Genomic DNA, 21,291 nt, shown 5'->3' with positions numbered 1-21,291 from the left:
TGGGAATATAAGCAAAATTTAAAGTAAGGCCAATCAAGTTTATTAAAGATATTTTAATAAATTTTATGTATACACTGAAATGAGAACTATTTTTACTTGAATAGATAAATGCGTTAAGAATGTCAAAAATCATTAAGTAGTCTCATGATCCTGATTACATTTATTTAGTTATAAAAGAACTCCACCTGTAGAGTCACCTGTAACAATTCGTGTCCTAACACCATACATTATAAGTGAGTAAAGTGATTCATTTCATTAATCTACTCAAAAATCATAACTCTGACCCAGAGGTTCTCAGGCTAAGTATTTAAGATTTTGAAGGAAGCACACACAGCATGTGTTATCCTCAAATTAAATGTTTTCACTGTGGTAACAGTACTGTATAAGTAATGAAAGCAAACACAGGAAAATAAAACAGGATGACTATTAACAGCACATTATGCAAAACATAAGAAAAAACTTGCTCAATTATACTTACCAGGCCTCCCTGGTGGCCTAGGGTTTGAGTCTCAGTGTGATTACCTCTACTGCCTGACTTTGATTCCCGGCCAGGCAGCTGGCCCACATATGGCACAGCAGACCTCTCCTGTCTCAGCCACTGCTCCCTGGCAGCATATTTTAGTAAATCTTCCTGTTCTGCTCCCTACTGTGAATCTGGTAAATCCCCTCATCCCCCCCACACCTCTGGCCTACACCCTTGTTCTTCTGTGCACAAAAAAAAAAAGAAGTTGAAAAACGTTTAGACTTACCATTTTTCTCATGTATCTGTACAATGGAATTATAAGATTGCTGGGCTCTTGCTAGATTATATTGATTCTGAAAGAAAATTATACATTTTAAATCAGAATTGAAGGTTGATGAAAATTATTGCAAACAACTTCTGGATACATCACCTCTGTGCTTAAAATAATCCAGAAAACAGAATTATATTTCCATTTCAAAAGGAAATTTCTTAATTTTGTTATTCTCTATCATTTTAGTATAACAAGGCCAAAAATGTACTCTGTAAAAATCTATAACCTTCACACCTCATTTTACAAGTCCTCCTAGCAGTGAATAAGTACAAAGATTTATAGTTCTAGTGGTCCTCTCCACATTGATGAATACAGTTAAAGGATACTATTTAGATATTAGTAGAATCCAAAAAAAACCCCAAAAAAACTACAAAATTTTACCTTCAGTTAAGAAAATATTAATACCATTTTGGTTAAAAAAATGAAAGAATGTCCACAAGTGGGACCAGACTATTCATTACTGAGTTCCTCCTTAGTACTCTTTAAAACAGTATTTAAGGAGCCAAATTTAGGACTAATTTTGACCCCATCAGGATGACTGACCACAACCTTTCTTTTTTTTTTTTAAAGATTTATTTATTTATTTATACAAGTACTGGGTACAGTCAGAAGCACGGGAGGGTGAGAGAATTCACCAGAGCCAGAGCGGGGAGCAGAACAGGCAGAAGGACCGAAGTACACTGCGGAGGGGAGCAGCAGGAGGCAGGAGAGGTCTGCGCGCCATGTGGGACCCTCCTCCGGTGGCCGGGGAGCAGCCAGGGATTGAACTGGCGCTGCAGAAGCTGCTGGCAGCTTCGCAACCCAGCACTCAACCACTGCGCCACCGGGGAGGCCCCCACAACCTAACTTTCAATTAATAAATTATGAGCATCCTCACTAGCAGTACACACTTATCTGTCATAGAATTTGTTTGCTAATACACACAGCACAAGAATAAACAATGAGGGCCTCCCCTGGTGGCGCAGTGGTTGAGTGCTAGGCTGCGAAGCTGCCTGCAGCCTCTGCAGCGCTGGTTCAATCCCCATCCCTGGTCGCCGGTGAGGGTCCCACATGGAGCCACAGACCTCTCCTGCCGTGCCCGCTGCTCCCCTCAGCAGTGTATTTTGTCCGTCTGCCTGTTCTGTTCCCCGCTCTGGTGAATTCTCTCACCCTCCCATGCTTCTGACTGTACCCAGTGCTTGTATGTACAAACAAACAAACAAACAAACAAACAAATCTTTTTTTTTAAAGAATAAACAATGAGTGAAGCGTCCTTCCCACTAACCTCCAAGCCAGTTTCTTCCCTCATCCATCCTTCTTTCACCCAAGTTAGATACTGTAGTTTCCTTATATCTTAACAAAAAAATTCATGTATAATCTACTGACATTAGCCAAGGTCCCCTGCTTTTGCCTAACAATCAGCTAACAGCATGCTATAGACACCATACTCCCCCTTTTCTCACTCAACATAGCTTTGACCCTGTTCCTTCTTAATACATAGAAAGTCTGGCCTTTCTCTACTTTTATCAGTGAAATATTCCATTGTTTTCAATATTTTGCTGTTACAATGAGATGTAAACAATTTTGTACATGTTTCAAGTACTGATACAAAGTCTTAGCATGGAGTTGCTGGATAAAAACATATATTGACCTTTGTTAAGTGTGAAATGTTGCTAAATTCCCTCTATAGGATTAATAAATGTGCCAGTGTGTCAGTCATGACTGTGCCGCTACAGTCAAAGCAAGAGAATACTTCTTCAAATCCTTATCACATTTGACAATGTAACAGGTGAAAGAAGGACCCTCAATGTAGTTTTGATTTGCATTTCTGTTGAGTTAGGCTGAGAATGTCTCCATTGTTTACATATCATTTATTTCTATTTCAATAAAGTCTTTTTTACCCCCTTTTCCCACTTTCTAGAGTTGTCTTTTTCAATTTCTAACTGCTGTTTAAAAATAGCAAAACCAGGCCTCCCCTGGTGGCACAGCGGTTGAGCGCCGGGCTGCAAAGCTGCCCGCAGCCTCTGCAGTGCCAGTTTGATACCTGGCCGCCAGCGAGGGTCCCACATGGCATGACAGACCTCTCCTGCCACGCCCACTGCTCCCATCAGCAGTGTATTTCATCAGTCTGCCTGTTCTGTTCCCCGCTATGGCTCTGGTGAATTCTTTCACCCTCCCGCGCTTCTGACTGTACCCAGTGCTTGTATAAATAAATAAATCTTTAAAAAAAATAAATAAAAAATAAAAATAGCAAAACCCTCCCATTATGCATCTAAAAAACTAAAATTTAAAAATGCGCCCTAGCATTGTCTCCAAGTTAATAAAACTTATTTTCAAAGTCAGTCTATATTTTCACAAAAAGAAAATAAGAGACCATATATGACAAAATATGATGCATATATGATGCAGTGAAATTCCCACATGGTCATGAGGAGTCACTTCTTCAAGTCTACCACCACCCAGACAGGAGGAAGCAAGTTTAGCTGCCAACAGCATGAGTCACATTCCACTTGAAAAGGACTGTTCCCCTAACAAGGAGTAGGCCTTTTCTGTTGTTTTCCCTCACTGGTTTTGCTTATACCTTTATTAGTTTCTTCCTTCTACTTTTCTCTATTCAATTGTCCTTTCTAACACTTTGAGGTTTGATTCATTTTTGTTCTTCTTCAAATATTTTTAAGGATTTTAAAGGCAACAAGTATTCCCCTGGGTTCTCCTTTAGTGTCTGATGTATAGTGATTTCATTATTGCTATTATCTAGATATTCTGCAGGTTTAATTTCAAAGCTCTGTTAAGGGCTCTTTGAGTTTTTAAATTCCACAAAGGAACATTGGTTTTCTGCTCTTATTATTAACTTACAATTTTATCTAATTAGGATCAGGGAATGACATCTGTCCTTTTTACTCTTTAAAAATTTAGAGTTTTAGCAAGCTGATGGTAAAAAGGACACATACAGTGAAGAGGGGTTGATGGGGGGCAAGACGGAAGAGATGAACACAAGGGAATATGATTATGGTTCATGAGTGATACGGTGGCAGGAAAACTATGGGGATTATAGCAATGTAAGAATAAAAAAATTAAAATTTGAAGTTTTCTTTATTGAAGATGATGAGTTTTGTGACTATTCCAAATAGATCAGATAGAAGTGGAGAGATAGGGAGAAATAGAATTTTAGTATTTTCATCATGGTTCAGTTTCAAGTATTTTTAAAATTTTCATGATTTATTTATTTATGCATACAACAGCTGGGGTATAGGTCAGAGGTGTGGGGGGTGAGAGGATTCACCAGAGATAGAGTGGGGAACAGAACAGGCAGACTGACTGAAATACACTGCTGAGGGGAGCAGCGGGTGAGGCAGGAGAGGTCTGCTGCACCATGTGGGTAGCTCTCTGGCTGGCTGGGGGATTGAACACGAGCTGCAGTGACTGTGGACAGTTGCATAGTGCTGCATCTTAACCCCTTGCACCACCAGGGAGGCCCCAAATCTTTGAATATTTTTGACACATGTTTAATTTACTATGAAAGCAAGGTATATTAACATCTCCCACTTTGATGGTGGGCTATGGTTTTGTCAGGTTTATAATAGGTATTTTGAGGCTATTTTAATTGGTAAAAGTAAAATATAGGATAAAATATAGGATATAAGATTTTTATCATTAAGTAGTCACTAACATTTTTTGTTCAAAATCCTACAGTTACAGCATCATTTTTTGTTAGTGTATACATGTATTTATCAATCTCCCTGAAAACAAAAACAAAAACAAAAACACTGCAGTCTTTGTCTTCTCATATTTTAAATATACTTCATAAAAATCACTGGATTGTCTTTTATTAAATTCAATCTGATAACTGGTTAACTTTAGTACATTTGTTATAACTGATTTATTTGGACTTGCTTCTACACCTTGCTTTCTGATTTCTATTTCTCTTACTTTTTAATATAATTTTGTAGTCTCCCTTGGGATTCCAACAGGACTGTTCTAGACCTCATTCTGATCTCTACCTCTCATAACTTCTGCCATATTGTCTAGCCCCATGTTTCTGTGCAACACTTTGAGTTACTTCTAATCAATTCTCTTCTGATGTCTAATCCATCTATTGAGTTGCTCAGTAATTATATTTTTCATTTCTATAAATTCTCTTTCATTCTTTTATAGATCTGTCTCACCATTCTTGAAGGTTTATTCAATGTTATGATTTTTTTTTTTACACTAGATTTTACATTTTAACTACTCATTTTCTTACAATTCGAACATCTGAAGTCTTCAATATGTATTTGATAATTTCAAAACCTAAAGTCTGGGAGTATACACTTCTTCTTCATTATTTCTGACAGTTCTCTGGGTTGCCTACCATATGTGTGCTCGGGATCTTTGACTATGAATTCATATTTGCTTGATCTTAATCTTAGGGAATACTGTAAGCTTAAGTCAGAAAACTTTTCCTCTGAAGAGTATCTATGTGTGCTTCTGATGAGAACTGTGGATTCAACTAACATGAAACTTGATATTCCTGAGAGAATCTCAGGATTATGCTGGCTGGCTTCTCATATTTGGCTCCCCAACTCTGTTCTTTCAGAAAAAGAAAACTGAATTGCTTACCTTAGATAAAACTCCCCTTTTACTGGAAGAAAAAAAAAAACCCACCACCACTCAGATCTCTCAGCTGAATGTGATCACTAACTAGAGAATTCTATAGATAAATAACTGTGGGCAGCATAGAAAGACAGGAGCCTTTTCTGATTACCAAAAGAAATTAGGAGTCACCCTAATAATGGCTGTGTGCTCAAGGATTTCACTATTCCAAAAAACAGCTGTTAAAAGAGATAAAAGCAAAAATGAGTTACTGTACATTATTATCCCCAAACAAGTAATTTTTAAAAATAGCCTTTTCAGATGTTGCTTCCTCTGTGAGTTAAGATTATAATAGGTTCAATGTCTAACATGCAATACAGTTATAAATATGTATTTAGATTTAGTGCTGTTTGTATAGACATCTAACACAAAATTCACACAGAACTTTATAGACTATCCAATTTTTTTTTAAATATTAGCTCAGGATGAATTCTATTACACAAATATTTTTCCAAAACATACTATCTTTCATTTAAATATTTATAGATAACTACAATTAGACATGGGGAGCTGTTTCTGATGTAGTTAGTGAACAAAGAACAGAACTCAGGGGTTAACAGCAGAGACTACTGCCCAAATGGGTCTAATCCTCACTCTGCTGTGATGTCTGACCAATTATCTAACCTCTGTGTTCCTTCAGTTTCCTCATCTACAAAATGAGAACAGTAATGGCACTACTTTTAGGTTACTGAAGTGATTGAAAGGGTTAACCCAAGTAGAAAGTGTAGGGTGTAGCATGCAAATGCTCACTGGAAATTAACTGTTACAAAATGAACTCAATTTGGGGAAACTTCAAAGTACATACAACTTTTTACTTAGTAGTATATATACACATGAATAATGTAAAATTAGACATGTTTATCTATAGTAAATATAATAAAGATTAAATGAACAGGAAGAAGCTTCATAAGGTAACAGGAAATATATGTTGTGGTTTATGTGACATTCTTAGCTAAAATACCTTATTTGCGCCAAACTGCACTCTGGCTTTGCCTTTGACTAAGGTGGCATTGATCTGCATGATGACTGATTCTATCGAGTAAGCACTGCTCCAGCCCTATAGAAGAAGAAGAAAAAAAAAACACTTCTCTAAAACACAATGGTACTCCTGAGTCCCACTTAACAAACTGTTATGTAACAACTCAACAAGAGCCAATCAACTTTAAGCAGTTTGTAGTCAAGAAGAGAAACTAAATTAATAGTTCCAAAATTTCACAAAAACAAAACAAATTTTATATGCCAAACATGAGTAAATTATAACCTGAAGCAAGCATGACTAATACCTGTCCTAGCATAAATTAAGCACAAAATACAATGTCATTTTACTGTTCTATCTTAAATAGACTTTTCATTATTAAAAGCAAGTGCTATTAAAAACTAATTTTTCAGCAGGTTATATTATACCACAAGTATTCTGTTCAGAATCTAATCTACAGACTCAAAACACTATATTGAGGTTGAAAAATGTAAGAACTGTAATAGTCACCTGTTTTGTGAGAAGTTCCATACATAATGCTCCACCACCCAACACGTACCTTTAAAAGAAGAAACATACAAAGCTCGCTGGATCTCAGTATGCCTTCTTAAAAATGCTAACTTTAAGAACCATTACTGAAAAAAGGAATGCATAGAAGATTAAAAGATTACGTGCAAAAACGTAAAAGATTAGAACACTAAGTAATATAAAATTCTAATGTCATTACTATAATAGAGTTGATAATGGTTTTTAGAAACAGAATACTTTAAGACTTTAAAAACAGCAGCAACTAAGAAATCTGGCCCTAAATATGAATTTCAGAGAATGGGAACATTCTATTCATGAAAAATTTCTTTCATGTCACACAACCAAGAGTTTTTCCTCTGACAATGGCACCAACTTTATCTATAATAATGAACATCTATATGGTATCCTATGACATAACTTGTTTTTATCCACTAATTTCTGAGGATATCAAATGGTTCTGATCATAGAGTTCCTCCTTAATTTCCCTTTCTAGTCCTGAGGACTGTGCTCTGAAACAAAGACAACTTCTGGGGATCTTCCTGAGCTCCCTTAGGAAACCATTATTTAGATCAAGATTTTTTGAACTTTTAGCACTTCCTCAAAATAACTTCAGCTGTTTCTTGAATGACATTTTAAACTTCAAAATACATTAAATATCAGGCCTAAAAATAAAATGAAGGAAATGATAATTATAGATGAGAAACTGTATACACAAGACCACTGATTAGACTGATGAACATTAAGTCCACCATAAATGTTTATTGCCAACTGGAATTTTGTCCATGCCTTTTCATTGTATGAAATTCTTTCTGCTTACTACTCTTTCAAATGCCTTATTTCCCCCCAGCAAAACTGGCCTAGACCATTCTAACCTGCTAGACTGGCATTCTAGCTAACCAAATGCATCCTCATGTTGACTCAACCAAATTACAGAGAAGGAATCTAACAACATCTACTGTAGACCACTATCAATAATATAATGAAATTTCTCAAAAAATAAAAATTGTTCAATAACTCCACCATCCTGGAGGATTCAAGTCAGTGTGTCTCTTACTTGCTTGGGACGACTTTGGGAATTTTCAAAGTTAAGATTTAAAGTGAAGGAAAGAGAAAAACACTCCAAAAATTAAATATGGGTGGAGAATCACAGGATTTTAAACTTCCTTATGCTTTCTTCTATGGACAAAGAAATCTATCTCCAATTCTTTGAGTTTTCCTTCTGGGTTCAAAGAATTTCTTTATAGCGAGCTTTAAATAAGCACTTCTTGATTTAACAGAATTAGAAAATCCAGGTTTTCCTCTGGATTTTGGTTTCTCCATAAATCTGTTACTGAGGTAACACTAAGTTTTGTGATATTTTTGCTATTATTTTATTCTTTATTGAAGTATTAACAATACATTGCATTTTAACATCATGTAAGTTTCAGTCAACACCATTCTTGAATATTACACTTCATAAATGCTAAGGGCAAAGAGGGACTTATTTTAGGGAAAAGAAGGTATGTAGACAAGACTGAGTTACTGATTATCCCACCACCACCTTTTCTTTTAGCACCCACTCTTCATGTTGAGGGTCCAGAGTCTAGTCAGGCGGAAAGAAGAGAAGTAAATACATTTTCTACAAGCACATATAGCTAAATGTGTTTGCAAGCAAATAACAAATGTTTGTTGGATGTCTAACGAGAAGATAGAATTCTAGTAGATACATAAAAATCGAGGTAAGTAAACTCTTATTATCATCAGCATTTACACCTGTGAAAGAAGTAGTTGCTATTTTCAGTTTCCTACATCTGTACTGAATTACATTTGTTTTTATCAATATATTCTATACTCTTATTGCTCATTGTCTGCAACAAAGTTCCTGCTGAATACTGAGACAATTCAAGGACACTAGGAAAGAAAAAGAACAATCACAAACACAGGCATAGTGTTATTTTAAATTTTTTTATTAGGAAGTTCTGGCAAGAATGTCTGCTACCTAACCTAACCTCCCCATTCACAAGATCTGATGATTACTTAATGACATGGATGAGGGGACAACATATAACCATTACTCACACTGGAGTGTTACATGATTTTTATACATGACTTTTATTTTTTTATTTTTTAAAATATTTTATTTTATGTAATTCTTACATCATTTTTCATTTTTGCACAATGTATGCATTTTTATTTTGGTTATATTCTCCATACAATTGCACCCCCCCTTATTTTCACCCTAATCCCTCCTCTCCCCGCGCCCCCCCCCCCATAGTGTGTCTCTGGTTTATAGTTGCTTGTTGATTTTAATTTTTACTTTGTATTAATTTGTCTTTTTCCTGGTCCCTTATTTAGGTTTTCTAAATTCCTGCTATGAGTGAGACCATCCAGTATTTTTCTTTTTCTTTCTGACTTATTTCGCTGAGCATGATCCCTTCTAGCTCCATCCATGTTGCTGCAAACTGCATGTGTTTATCTTTTTTTGATTGCTGAGTAATATTCCATTGTGTATATGTACCACATCTTCTTGATCCAGTCATCTATTTTTGGGCATTTGGGTTGTTTCCAAAGCTTAGCTATTGTAAATAGTGCTGCTATAAACATAGCAGCTTGACTACTACCTCACACCATGCACAAAAAACAACTCAAAATGGATTAAAGACCTAGACATAAGACCTGAAACCATAAAATGTATAGAAGGAAATATAGGTGAAACACTACATGACATGCACCTCAAAGACATCTTTACAGACACATCACCCAAAGCAGTGATAGTGAAGGCAAAGATAAATAGCTGGGACTACATCAAATCAAAGAGCTTCTGCACAGCAAGAGAGACTATACATAACTTTTAAATGATCAAAGAAGAGGTGAATATAAATTTTTACAGTATATTCAAATTCCTGACAAAAAACACACTAAAAAAGGGAAGGTTTATCAGCCCATGGAAAACAGTCATAATCCTTCCCTTTTCTGAGGTTTGGGGCATGGATTCTAAAAACACAGTACGAAGAGGGAGAGAAAAGAAAATGTTGGCACTTATACCCAGACTTTTAAGAACAATTCCATTTAATACAGACAGAAACAACCCATGATTGTCTAAAGTAGAAATATTCTCTTTGTGGGTGATACAAGTACAAATAATACATTGCATTACATTCACAGATAAAGCATTTTCAGTTCCTACAAATAGCTCTCTCACAAAGAGATAAAAAACTAAAACAATTTTTATGTTTCTCTCTCAAGCATTATACCCTGGATTAAGCAAGGACAATCAACTATCAACTATCAGTGGCTCCATAAAAGAACTTGAAAAAATATCAGTGGGCATGTCTTCTGGAGGCCCAAGGCACTGAGACTCCAAAGGCACCCCAAATAACCCCTGAAGAGTGCTCCCAGGAGAAGCAAGCGTGACCACTATGCCATCATCACCATTCTGACCATGAGTCAGTCATGAAGAAGAGAGACGACAATAGCAGACTTGTGTTCACTGCAGTATCGAGGCCCACAAGCGCCAGATCAAACAAACTGTGAAGGAGCTCTGTGACATTGATGTGGCCTGATCAGGCTGATGGAGCTCAAGAGGCAGGTGTTTCACTGGCTCCTGACTATGCTGCTTTGGAGGTTGCCAACAAAATTGGGATCCTCTAGAAATAAACCCACAGATTTATGGTCAACTAATCTTTGACAAAGGAGCAAAGAATATGCATTGGAGCAAAGAAAGTTTGTTCAATAAATGGTGCTGGGAAAACTGGGTCGCTACATGCAAAAGAATGAAGCTTGACTACTACTTAACACCATGCACAAAAACCAACTCAAAATGGATTAAAGAACTGGACATAAGACCTGAAACCATAAAATACACAGAAGGAAATACAGGTGAAACACTACATGATATGCACATCAAAGACATCTTTACAGACACATCACCCAAAGTAGTGATAGTGAAGGCAAAGATAAACAGCTGGGACTACATCAAATTAAAGAGCTTCTGCACAGCAAAAGAGACAATAACCAAAACGAGGAGAAACCCCACCGACTGGGAGAACATTTTTGCACACAACACTAATGATAAAGGACTGATCACAAAAATCTACAAAGAGCTGATGAGACTCAACAACAACAAAGAAAATAATCCAGTTAAAAAATGGTCAGAAGAGCTAAAAAGAAACTTCTCTGAAGAGGAAATGCAAATGGCCAACAGGCATATAAAAAAATGTTCGACATCACTTGTAATCAGGGTAATGCAAATCAAAACTACAATGAGATACCATCTTACACCAGTGAGAATGGCACATATTAAAAAAACTAGCAACAACAAATGTTGGCGAGGGTGTGGAGAAAAAGGAACTCTCCTGCACTGTTGGTGGGAGTGCAGACAGGTCCAGCCACTATGATCTAGCAATTCCACTCGTAGGTATTTACCCAAAGGACACAGAAACATCAATTCCAAAGAGCACCTGCACCCCTATGTTTATAGCAGCACTATTTACAATAGCTAAGCTTTGGGAACAACCCAAATGCCCCAAAATAGATCCTAACTTTCTCTGAACCTTCAATCACAATATATATTTGAAAAACATTTTTATGGTGAAATATATACAAATGGGGTCATTAAAAACTCTTTCTATAAACAATGTAATGGTTTCACTAGCCCTCCAAATTATGTGATATGATTCTAAAGCACATATCAAAGACAATAATCACTTAACTTACCCTCCAGAGAGAACAGGTAACAATACTCGAACAAATGGAGGATCAAATGGAAAGTTATCCTAAAAATCAAATAAGCAAATTTAATTAATTTTAAAAACAACATTAATACTACTTTACTTAGAAAATTTTAAAATAGTCTATAAAGAATGTGTACATTTATTATCTGATGATGAGTGAGGATCACAAAAGTAAAAAGAGTACTAAAACATGAAATAAAAAACAAAACAAATAAATATTAAGTCAAGACCCAAAACAGAACACTGTTTTGGTAAACTTATGAAATACATGAAGCGGTTCTGCTTCCAAACAACTAAAGATGGAACTATTTAAATACTATTAGACTAGGTAATATGGATAAGTCCCTGACCAAGAACTATAAAAGTAGACACAAATATAACAATTAGAGAGCTAAGATCAGGAAGAGGGACCACCAGAAAGCAGGCCTTTAATGCCCACTTAGGTTTTCCTTCAACTACAAAAAAGGAGATCAGGAGAAGCGTAAAACTCACAAGGCCAGGAAGATAAAAAGCAGACATCAGCATTCACCAAGGAGCGACCCTTACAAGTCTCCCACACCTTAGGTTGAGACTCTAAAGGACAAACTGTAACCTGCCCCGACAGAGGATGAAGTCCAGCTTTAAGTCATCTCAATCCCCAACTGGACTCAGGGGCCTTGCATGTAAGTGCCGAAACCTGGACAGCATCAAATATAAATCCTCTCTGGAGAAGAGTGTCATCCAAGATTTCAAATTAGCTTTCCAATTTTTCTTATTTAATATTTATCACTAACAGTAACCAGCTATACAAAATTAAAGACGTCAAAATCCGTAAACAAGAAGCCAACAAGAGACAAAACTACAAGGAATCAATGAGTTATCAGACATAGATTTTAAAATAACTATGCTGAACATATGCAAGCAAAGAAAAATGAAATTGAAATCCAGTCAGGCAGCTAAAATGAAAAATTCTTTTTTTTTAAAGATTTATTTATTCATGCATACAAGAACTGGGGTACAGGCCAGATGTGGGAGAGGGTGAGAGGATTCACCAGAGACAGAGTGGGAAACAGAACAGGCAGACTGAATGAAATACACTGCTGAGGGGAGCAGCCTGCGAGACAGGAGAGGTCTGCTGCGCCATGTGGGAATCTCCCCAGCAGGTTGGAATCAAACCCACACTGCAGAGGCTGCGGACAGCTTCACAGAACTGCGCTCAACCACCTGCACCACCAGGGAGGCCATTAAAATGAAAAATTCTTATGAACAAATGGTGTAAAATAATGGTAGGTCAACAACAACAACAAAAAAATTATAAAATAATGTAGAAATTCTTAAACTTAAAATACAATAAACGTAATTAAAAACTTAATGGAGGAGTTTAACCACAATGGAGACATAGCAGAAGAGAAAATCAGTACACTGGGGGAATGAAACTAGGAGATTTAAAAAAGTTTGAAACATAGAACATAACAGTTATAGGAGATGTACTGCAAAAAAACAAAACAAAAACAAAAGATGTAGAGTCCTAAAAAGAGAATGGAAAGAAGCAATATTTGGAGAGAGAATGTCTGAAAATTTTCCAAACTGATTAGAGACTTCACAAGTTTGAATCACCAAAAATACTTTAAGGGAAACCATGGAAGCTATGATATGGAAACAGTATCTCTGAGGTTTTGAAAGGAAGTAATTTCTCACTTAGAAGTCTATATCTAGTGAAAATACTTTCAAAAAATGTTAGAGATATTTTTCCTAGCAATAGACCCACAATAAAAAGAAATTCTAAAGGACATCCCTCAGGCAGAAAATGATCATAGATGGAAACCTGGATTATAAAGACAATGAAAAAAAGCAAATATGCACATAGATCTAAATGAGTATTGACTACATAAAAATGATGTGTGAGGTCTTCGCACTAAAATGCATGACAACAGCAGCACATATTCAGCAAGGAGTACGTGCTCTCATGTTTCTGCATTGATGAGAAGAGAAAAAAAAAAACCATAAATCAACAAGTTTACATTAAGCTTTGACAAGTTAAGGATATATATAGTAATTGTAAGGTTTGTAACAGGAGCAATTCTCTTTTTCAGATTTTCAGTTTTCAAATCCTCCACATGGAAACTGAGTTTCCAGAAGAGTAATTTTTTTGCTTAATAAACAGAAGCAAAGATGGTAGTTGAGGTAGCCAAGAGTGCCAGGGGTCAATCTCTTGTGACAGAGAAGGCTGCCCTTTATTTCCCTATAGCAGTGGGGCAGGGAAAAAGATATTGAAGATGAAGACATGTCAGCTAACAAACATTTCTTTTATCCAATTATTTCCAAGGAACGCAAAAAATATTTTTAACCAGTAGAATAAGCAGCATAATTCAAGCAATTGATTTTGAATAGTATAGTTCACTTCCTCATAATGAACTGAAGTCCACCTCTTTAAAGTTTTACTAGTTCAAATGTCATGCCTTGTGTTCATCAAAAACAAAATCAAATTGCTTACATAGCTTTCAAACAGATGAAGAAAAATGATCATGATTTCCATGTCTCCTCTGCAAACTCAGTTTAACCAGTTATCTTAGAACATGGAATCTCTTCCCAATCCTCGCTACTATTTTCTTTTTCTTAATAGATATTTATTTATTTATACAAGAATCGGGGTACAGGCCAGATGTGTGAGAGGGTGAGAGGATTCACCAGAGACAGAGCGGGGAACAGAACAGGCAGAATGACGAAATACACTGCTGAGGGAAGCAGTGGGCACGACAGAAGAGGTCTGCTGCACCATGTGGGACCCTCGCTGGCGGGCTGGGATCGAACCAGCGCTGCAGAGGCTGCAGACAGCTTCACAGCGCAGCACACAACCGCCTGTGCCACTACTATTTTCAAAATGAACCTAAAATTGTCTAGATAACCATTCTTAAAGTACTACTTCAGAATTCAACTCAATTAATTCAGATGTGGCCTGAAAATCCAGCCTATCACGTCCTTAAAAGTATCAACATCAATGTTTAAAGGCAATAATATCCTTAAAAGTATAACAATACAGATTAACCAATTTACTGACAAATCTAATCAGTATCATTCTCTCCTTCCCCATCTCTATTCCCATCCTTCTGTTATATCTCAAGTTCCATTTTTCTTATTATTCATGACTCTCAAGTTGTCACTGTGGATATCTGATACCACAAATGGAGTTCATGCTCCTACTTGTAAGTCCTTCTTCTGAGTTTATTCCTGCTATCCTCCAAATCTGTGAATCCAAGGAAATCAGGCAAGATGGAAGAAGAGTGAGGACATTGGCTCACCACCCCCCACATATTTACAACCAAACTGTATGTAAATAAAAATAACCATTTCTGGAGGACTACCAGATGATGACTCTATCAAGAGGAACCAACTCAAATGGGTTAAAGAACTAGACATAAGACCTGAAACCATAAAATAATCAAAGGAAACATAGGCGAAACACTACATGACATGCATCTCAAAGACATCTTTACAGACACATCACCCAAAGTAGTGATAGTGAAGGCAAAGATAAACAGCTGGGACTACATCAAATTAAAGAGCTTCTGCACAGCAAAAGAGACAATAACCAAAACGAGGAGAAACCCCACCGACTGGGAGAACATTTTTGCACACAACACTAATGTAAAGGACTGACCACAAAAATCTACAAAGAGCTCATGAGACTCAACAAAAACAAAGAAAATAGTCCAGTCAAATAATGGGCAGAAGAACTAAAAAGAAACTTCTCCAAAGAGGAAATGCAAATAGCCAACAGGCATATGAAAAAATGTTTACCATAACTTGTAATCAGGGAAATGCAAATCAAAACCACAATGAGATACCATCTCACACCAGTGAGAATGGCACTAAAAAAAAACTAGCAACAACAAATGTTGGCAAGGTTGTGGAGAAAAAGGAACTCTCCTGCACTGCTGGTGGGAGTGCAAAATGGTCCAGCCGCTATGGAGAGCTGTGTGGAGATTTCTGGACCTACTAAACATAGAGCTTCCATATGACCCAGCAATTCCACTCCCAGGTATTTACCCAAATGACACAGAAACAGTAATTCCAAAGGGCACCTGCACCCCTATGTTTACACTATTTACAATAGCTAAGCTTTGGAAACAACCCAAATGCCCAAAAATAGATGACTGGATCAAGAAGATGTGGTACATGTACACAATGGAATATTACTCAGCATTCAAAAAAGATAAACGCATGCCATTTGCAGCAACATGGATGGAGCTGGAAGGGATCATGCTCAGCGAAATAAGCCAGAAAGAAAAAGAAAAATATGGGATGGTCTCACTCATAGCAGGAATCTAGAAAACCCAAATAAGGGACCAGGAAAAGACTAATTATAATAAAGTAAAAATCAAAATCAACAAGCAAACCAGAGACACACTACGGGGGGTGGGGGAGAGAGGAGGGATTAGGGTCAAAATAAGGGGGGGGTGGTAATTGTATGGGGAATATAATCAAGATGACAATGCGTGTATTGTGCAAAAATGAAAAATGATGTAAAATACATAAAATTAAATTAAAAAAAGAGGAACCACAATGCAGAGAGTAGGAAAAACTGAAATTTAGTAGTGTTTAGAGTATTACAGGGCAATGCAACCCAAGAGAGGGAGCAGCATCTGCTCTACTGAATCTCTCTATTGTTGACCTCAGAAGCCACAGACTGGACTGGAGGGGAAAGCACATAGTTGGTGGGCCGGATGGGGGAGAAAACTATAGCAGTAGGGGAGCAGAGGATGTGCAACAAATAATGAACAGTAGATTTGTGCTTGCAAAGGCAGACAGCTAGATAGCAGCCAGGCAACCAGAGCAATAAGGTGAGATATCCCTCATCCTTGAATAGGGGAGCTTGTGGACAGAAGATGGACAGTCTTGGTGACTGCCAGTGTAGGGGTTGCATAAAGTGGCGATTATTAGCTTCAGCTTGTAATTCCCATACATGAATAACTGAAGCCCTAACCAGAGGAGAAGGCCAGACTGGGTCACCTGTGCTGCAGATAAGAATCTTCTCTACAGCTGGTAGTGGTGTTATGCAAAAGCCTGCCTCACCTCCACTGGGAGCTAAAGCTGAGATAACTACATATGGGTGCATACTGCCATTAACCAAGTCTAAAAGCACCTGTGCAAAAAAGAGGGCTTTGTGAAATACTGAGCAGTCTTGGCAATAGGAACAAGCACCCCAGGGCAAGGATCTGTACTTGAAAGGTGAAGGGAACAAACGCCAGCATTAACTCTGTCCCAATCACAACTACAAGTAAGATTGAGAGAGTCTGCAAGGAAGGCACTCTTTTTTTTTAAGGCACCTGCAAACATAGAGAAACACACAGCCTTCATTCACCTGTAATCAGAACTAGTTATGTGTGTGGTGGGGGGGGGGTGGAGGGAGTGCTGGGTAAATACTCGTTGTTAGTCGCATAACCCATGAACCACAGTTGCGAGGTCAATGTTAGCCTGACACTTTCATGACACTTTATCTGAGGAATTAGCTTAGGTCACTGTAGATCCTCCCTACCCAACCCAGGCATCTGCAGCACCACTAGCAGCAAATTCCTGATACACTGGTACAGATCTCTTACCCCCTGTTGCCCACAGAGTCCCAGTCATTCAAACAGGCACAGAGGCATCACTCAACAAAACAACAGACACCCAAGGAACCTGGATAAACAATCTAGTATTAGATTCTGCAACCTATAAACATAACATAAAGCCAATTCACCAGACAAGAAAAGAAAGCCCTTATCTCAATCCATCAAAACTAAAAATGAGGAGACAGAGCAACATACCACAAATGATAGAACAAAAAAGCCCTCAGAGAAGTCCAATCTAGCAGAACTATGGAACTTGCCTCATAAGGAGTTTAAAGTAAGGTATAATCATGCTTGTTGAAATAAGCAAAAGAATGGATGACCAAAACAGGAACATAACATGCCTTAAATTAAATTAATGAAATTTAAAAAAACCATAAATGAACTAAAAAATGCAACAGAGGACCTTAACAGTAGACAAAGACAAGTAACTGATAGAACCAGTGAGTGCACAGTGGTAGAAAACATACAAAAATGCTAGCAGGGAGAAAAAAAATCAGAAAGAGTGAAAGCCATGGTAAAAGTTCTTTGGGAAAATTTAAGAAGGAACAATGTCTATATCATGGGTGTCCCAGAAGGAGATAAGAAATTGGCATTGAAAAAATATTTAAAGAAATACTAGCTAACATTCTCTCTAACCTGGGAAAGAGCCAGATATCCTGACCCAAAAGGCCTAAAAAGTCCCAAACAAAATAATGCCAGAAAGATACACCCCAAGGCATATTATAATAAAACTGCTAAAAACTATTGACAAGGAGAGAATACTAAATGCATCCAGATAAAGAAGAGACACATATAAGGGTATACCTACCTATTAGATTACCTGTGACTACTTGGTGGAAACCTCGCAGGCAAGAAGGGAATGGTAGGAAATATTAAAAGCCATCAAAGAAAAGGATTTCCCACTTAAAATACTTTGTCCAACCAGACTAGCATTCAAGACTGGAGGAGGAATCAAGAGTTTTATAAAAAAACAGAAATTAAAACATCTTTAGGGATTCATCCCTAAAGCAAGGAACGTCCCAACACAAGGAGAACAAGAAAGAAAATAAACAACTGGGACTACATCAAACTACAGCAAAAAAGCTCTGCACTGTGAAAGGAACATAACTAAAACAAAAAAGAGATCCTACCAAAAGGGAGAAAGTATTTGCACACCACACATCTAACAGAGGACCAATATCGAAGATCTACAAAGAACTCACAATTCAACAAAAAGAAAACAACCCAATTGAAAAGTGGGTAGAAAAACTAAATAAATATCTCTCCCAAGAAGGCAGAAGACTTCAAGCAGGCACATGAAAAAATGCTCACAAGCACTTACAGAAATGCAAATCAAGGTCACAATGAGATGCCATCTCACACTTGTGAAAACGGCCTAATATTGAAAAGACCAGAAGCAACAAGTGCTGGTGAGGATGTGGAGGAAAGGGAACCTTCCTACTCTGCTGGTGGGAATGCAAACAAGTCCAGCTTTTATGGAAAGCAGTATGGATGTGTCTCAAAACACTGAAAATGGATGTGCCAGATGACCCACTAATCCCACGCCTAGGCATCTACTTAAAAAATTCAAAAACACTAATTCGAAAGGAAGCTTTCATCTCCACACTTACTGCAAAGCAATTTATTGTAGCCAAATTATGGAAAAAACCTAAATGCCCCACAACAGATGAGTAGATCAAGAAGATATGGTATATACACAAAATGGAATATTACTCAGTGATCAAAAAAGATAAACTCATGCCATTCCCAGAAAAATGGATGGAGCTGGGAAGGGATAGTGCTAAGTGAAACAAGTCAGGATGAGAAAGATAAATAGGGTGGTGTCACTAACATGTGGAATATACAGTAATTGAACTAAGGGTCAACATGCTGAAAAATAAACCCCTGAAAGCTGACTATAGAACTGAAGCATCCATAGGGGATGGGGGAGGGGTAATGCATGGGTAAGAACAAAGAAGCAAGGAAGCATGGCAGGTGATGTGGAAGTTGATGCACCATGGTGGCAAAACTTGTTGTGGGTATCCAAATACTATCTCAATAAAAAATAAAATTAATTAAAAATATATAAATAAAAGAAAAAAACACATCATCACTATCAAACCAGTCTTGAAAGAAATACTAAAAGAATTATTGTGCAATAAATTTAGTTTTACCCATTTCCATCTCTATATAAACATGTTTTGGGATTTGATTTCTCTTTTTTTTTTAAATCATAATTTTTTGAAAGAGGACAGATTTGTTTTTTTTTCCTACCATCACTCTTTTTACTCCCTCACTCTTCAGCCTCTCCCATTCCCTCTAATCTAAGAATCCTGGGTTTGGTTATCAATCTCTGTTGGTTTGATTATTTTGCTCTTGTTAGCACATCCCTTTTGTTTCTTCATATTGTTCATTTATATGAAACTGTACAATATTTGTCTTTAACTTTCTTGGCTTACATCACTTTGCATAATCCCACTTCCTTTCATTTTGCTATAAATGATATTATTTAGGTTTTACTCTACTTTTTTGTGTGTGTACATTACATCTTCTTTATCGAATCTGCTATCAGAGAGCAATTAGGTTGCCTACATATCATTGCTATTGTAAACAATGCTACCATAAACATTGTGAAGCATAATTTTTTGAGTTGGTGATTTCATGTTCTTCACATAGATTCTCAAAAATGGTTGCTGGACCATATGGTATTTCCATTTCTGTTTTTAAAAAATAAGTCCAAACCACGTTCTGAAATAGCTGCACCATTTATATTCCCGCCAATAATGTATAAAAGTTCCTTTCTTCACATCCTCTTCAGTATTTGTTGAGAGTCTGGTGGTTGTTTTTTTTTTCCCATTTATTTGGTAGAGGCCATTTTTATCAGTGCAGGCTGATACTCACTGTAGTTTTGCTTGCATTTTCCTTACTAGAAACCATGAGTATTTCTTCATACCTCTGTAAATTGGTTGGCCTTCTGATGTCCTCTTTGGTAAACTTCAGATATTCAGATCTACTGCTCATTAACTGGGTTACTTTTTACTGTTTTTAAGTTGGATGAGCTCTTAGTATAACTTACATATTGACCACTTGTCAGTTGTGTGATGTGTGAATATTTTCTCCCATTTAGTAGGACATCTTTTTAAATCTGGTAATACTTTCTCTTTGTAGAAGGTCTTTGATTTGAAGTAGTTCCACAATTGTTTGTTTTAGCTTTTACTTCCCTTGCTGTAAGGTTCCAATCCACAGAGACATCGCTATCATTGATGACATGGAACATATCACCAATGTTTTCTTCTATTTTATTATTGCACGTCTTATATACATAAATCTTTAATCCATTTTGAATTCATTTTTGTGCATTGAGTTAGATCACCTTCATTCATTTTCATGTGTTTGTCCAGTTTTCCCAGCACCATTGTTAGTGATGTTCCTTCTTCCACTGCATGGCCATGGCTTCTTTGCCATAAATAGTGAACATTTATTTCTGAGCTTTCAATTCTGTCCCATTGACCAACCTATTTTTCATTCTAATACCATATTTTGTAAATTACTGTTGCTTTATAATATAGTTTGAAAATCAGGTAACACGATGCCCCCGTTTTTCTACCTTTTTCCCTCAAAATTGCTTCAGCTATTCAGGAACTTTTACGGTTTCCTATAAATTCTAGGATTTTTAAATTCTATTTCCTTGAAAAATATCACTGAAATTTTAATGGGGAATACATTAAATCCTCATCAATATATGGCTTTGTATAGGCATTTTAACTATATTAATTCTCCCTGTCCTTGAACATGGAATATTTTTGTCTCTTTATGTCTTGTTCTATATCTTTTAATAGTCTTACAGTTTTCATTGTATAAATCCTTCATCCCTTGGCAAAGTTAGCTCCTAAGTATTTAATTCTTTTTGATGTAATTGTAAATGAAATGTTTTCCTTCATTTTGTTTTCTTCCCATTCTTCATTTACATATAAAAACATGTATTTTATGTGTGAATTATGTGTTAATTTTGTAAGCTGCCACTTTACTGTATTCATTGATCATTTCTAGTAGCTTCTTGGCACAGTCTTTAAGATTTTCTATCTATAATGTCATATTAT

General features: G+C 36.7%; 1 protein-coding gene across 6 annotated transcripts in view; it reads right to left on the bottom strand.

Annotated features, from left to right (window-relative positions):
• The window catches only part of UBE2Q2 (ubiquitin conjugating enzyme E2 Q2), a 62,262-nt gene that overhangs the window by 2,893 nt on the left and 38,078 nt on the right, over positions 1 to 21,291 (bottom strand). For 5 of the 6 annotated variants that reach the window (XM_054699916.1, XM_037502045.2, XM_037502042.2 and 2 more), the window contains exons 9-12: positions 11,605 to 11,663; positions 6,892 to 6,940; positions 6,367 to 6,462; positions 750 to 816 (exon numbers count right to left, since the gene is read on the bottom strand). In XM_054699916.1, coding sequence (XP_054555891.1) covers positions 750 to 816; positions 6,367 to 6,462; positions 6,892 to 6,940; positions 11,605 to 11,663 — 271 coding nt within the window. Of the gene's footprint in view, positions 1 to 749; positions 817 to 6,366; positions 6,463 to 6,891; positions 6,941 to 11,604; positions 11,664 to 21,291 lie in introns of those variants that run through there. The other variant, XM_054699910.1, reaches the window with a different exon arrangement.

The sequence above is a fragment of the Talpa occidentalis genome, unplaced genomic scaffold (assembly GCF_014898055.3).
Source record: "Talpa occidentalis isolate TD23 unplaced genomic scaffold, MPIMG_talOcc4v2.1 talOcc4.11, whole genome shotgun sequence".
In the NCBI taxonomy this organism is placed as follows: domain Eukaryota; kingdom Metazoa; phylum Chordata; class Mammalia; order Eulipotyphla; family Talpidae; genus Talpa; species Talpa occidentalis.
The sequence above is the reverse complement of the archived record's forward strand: the minus strand, read 5'-3'. Positions and strand labels throughout refer to the sequence as shown.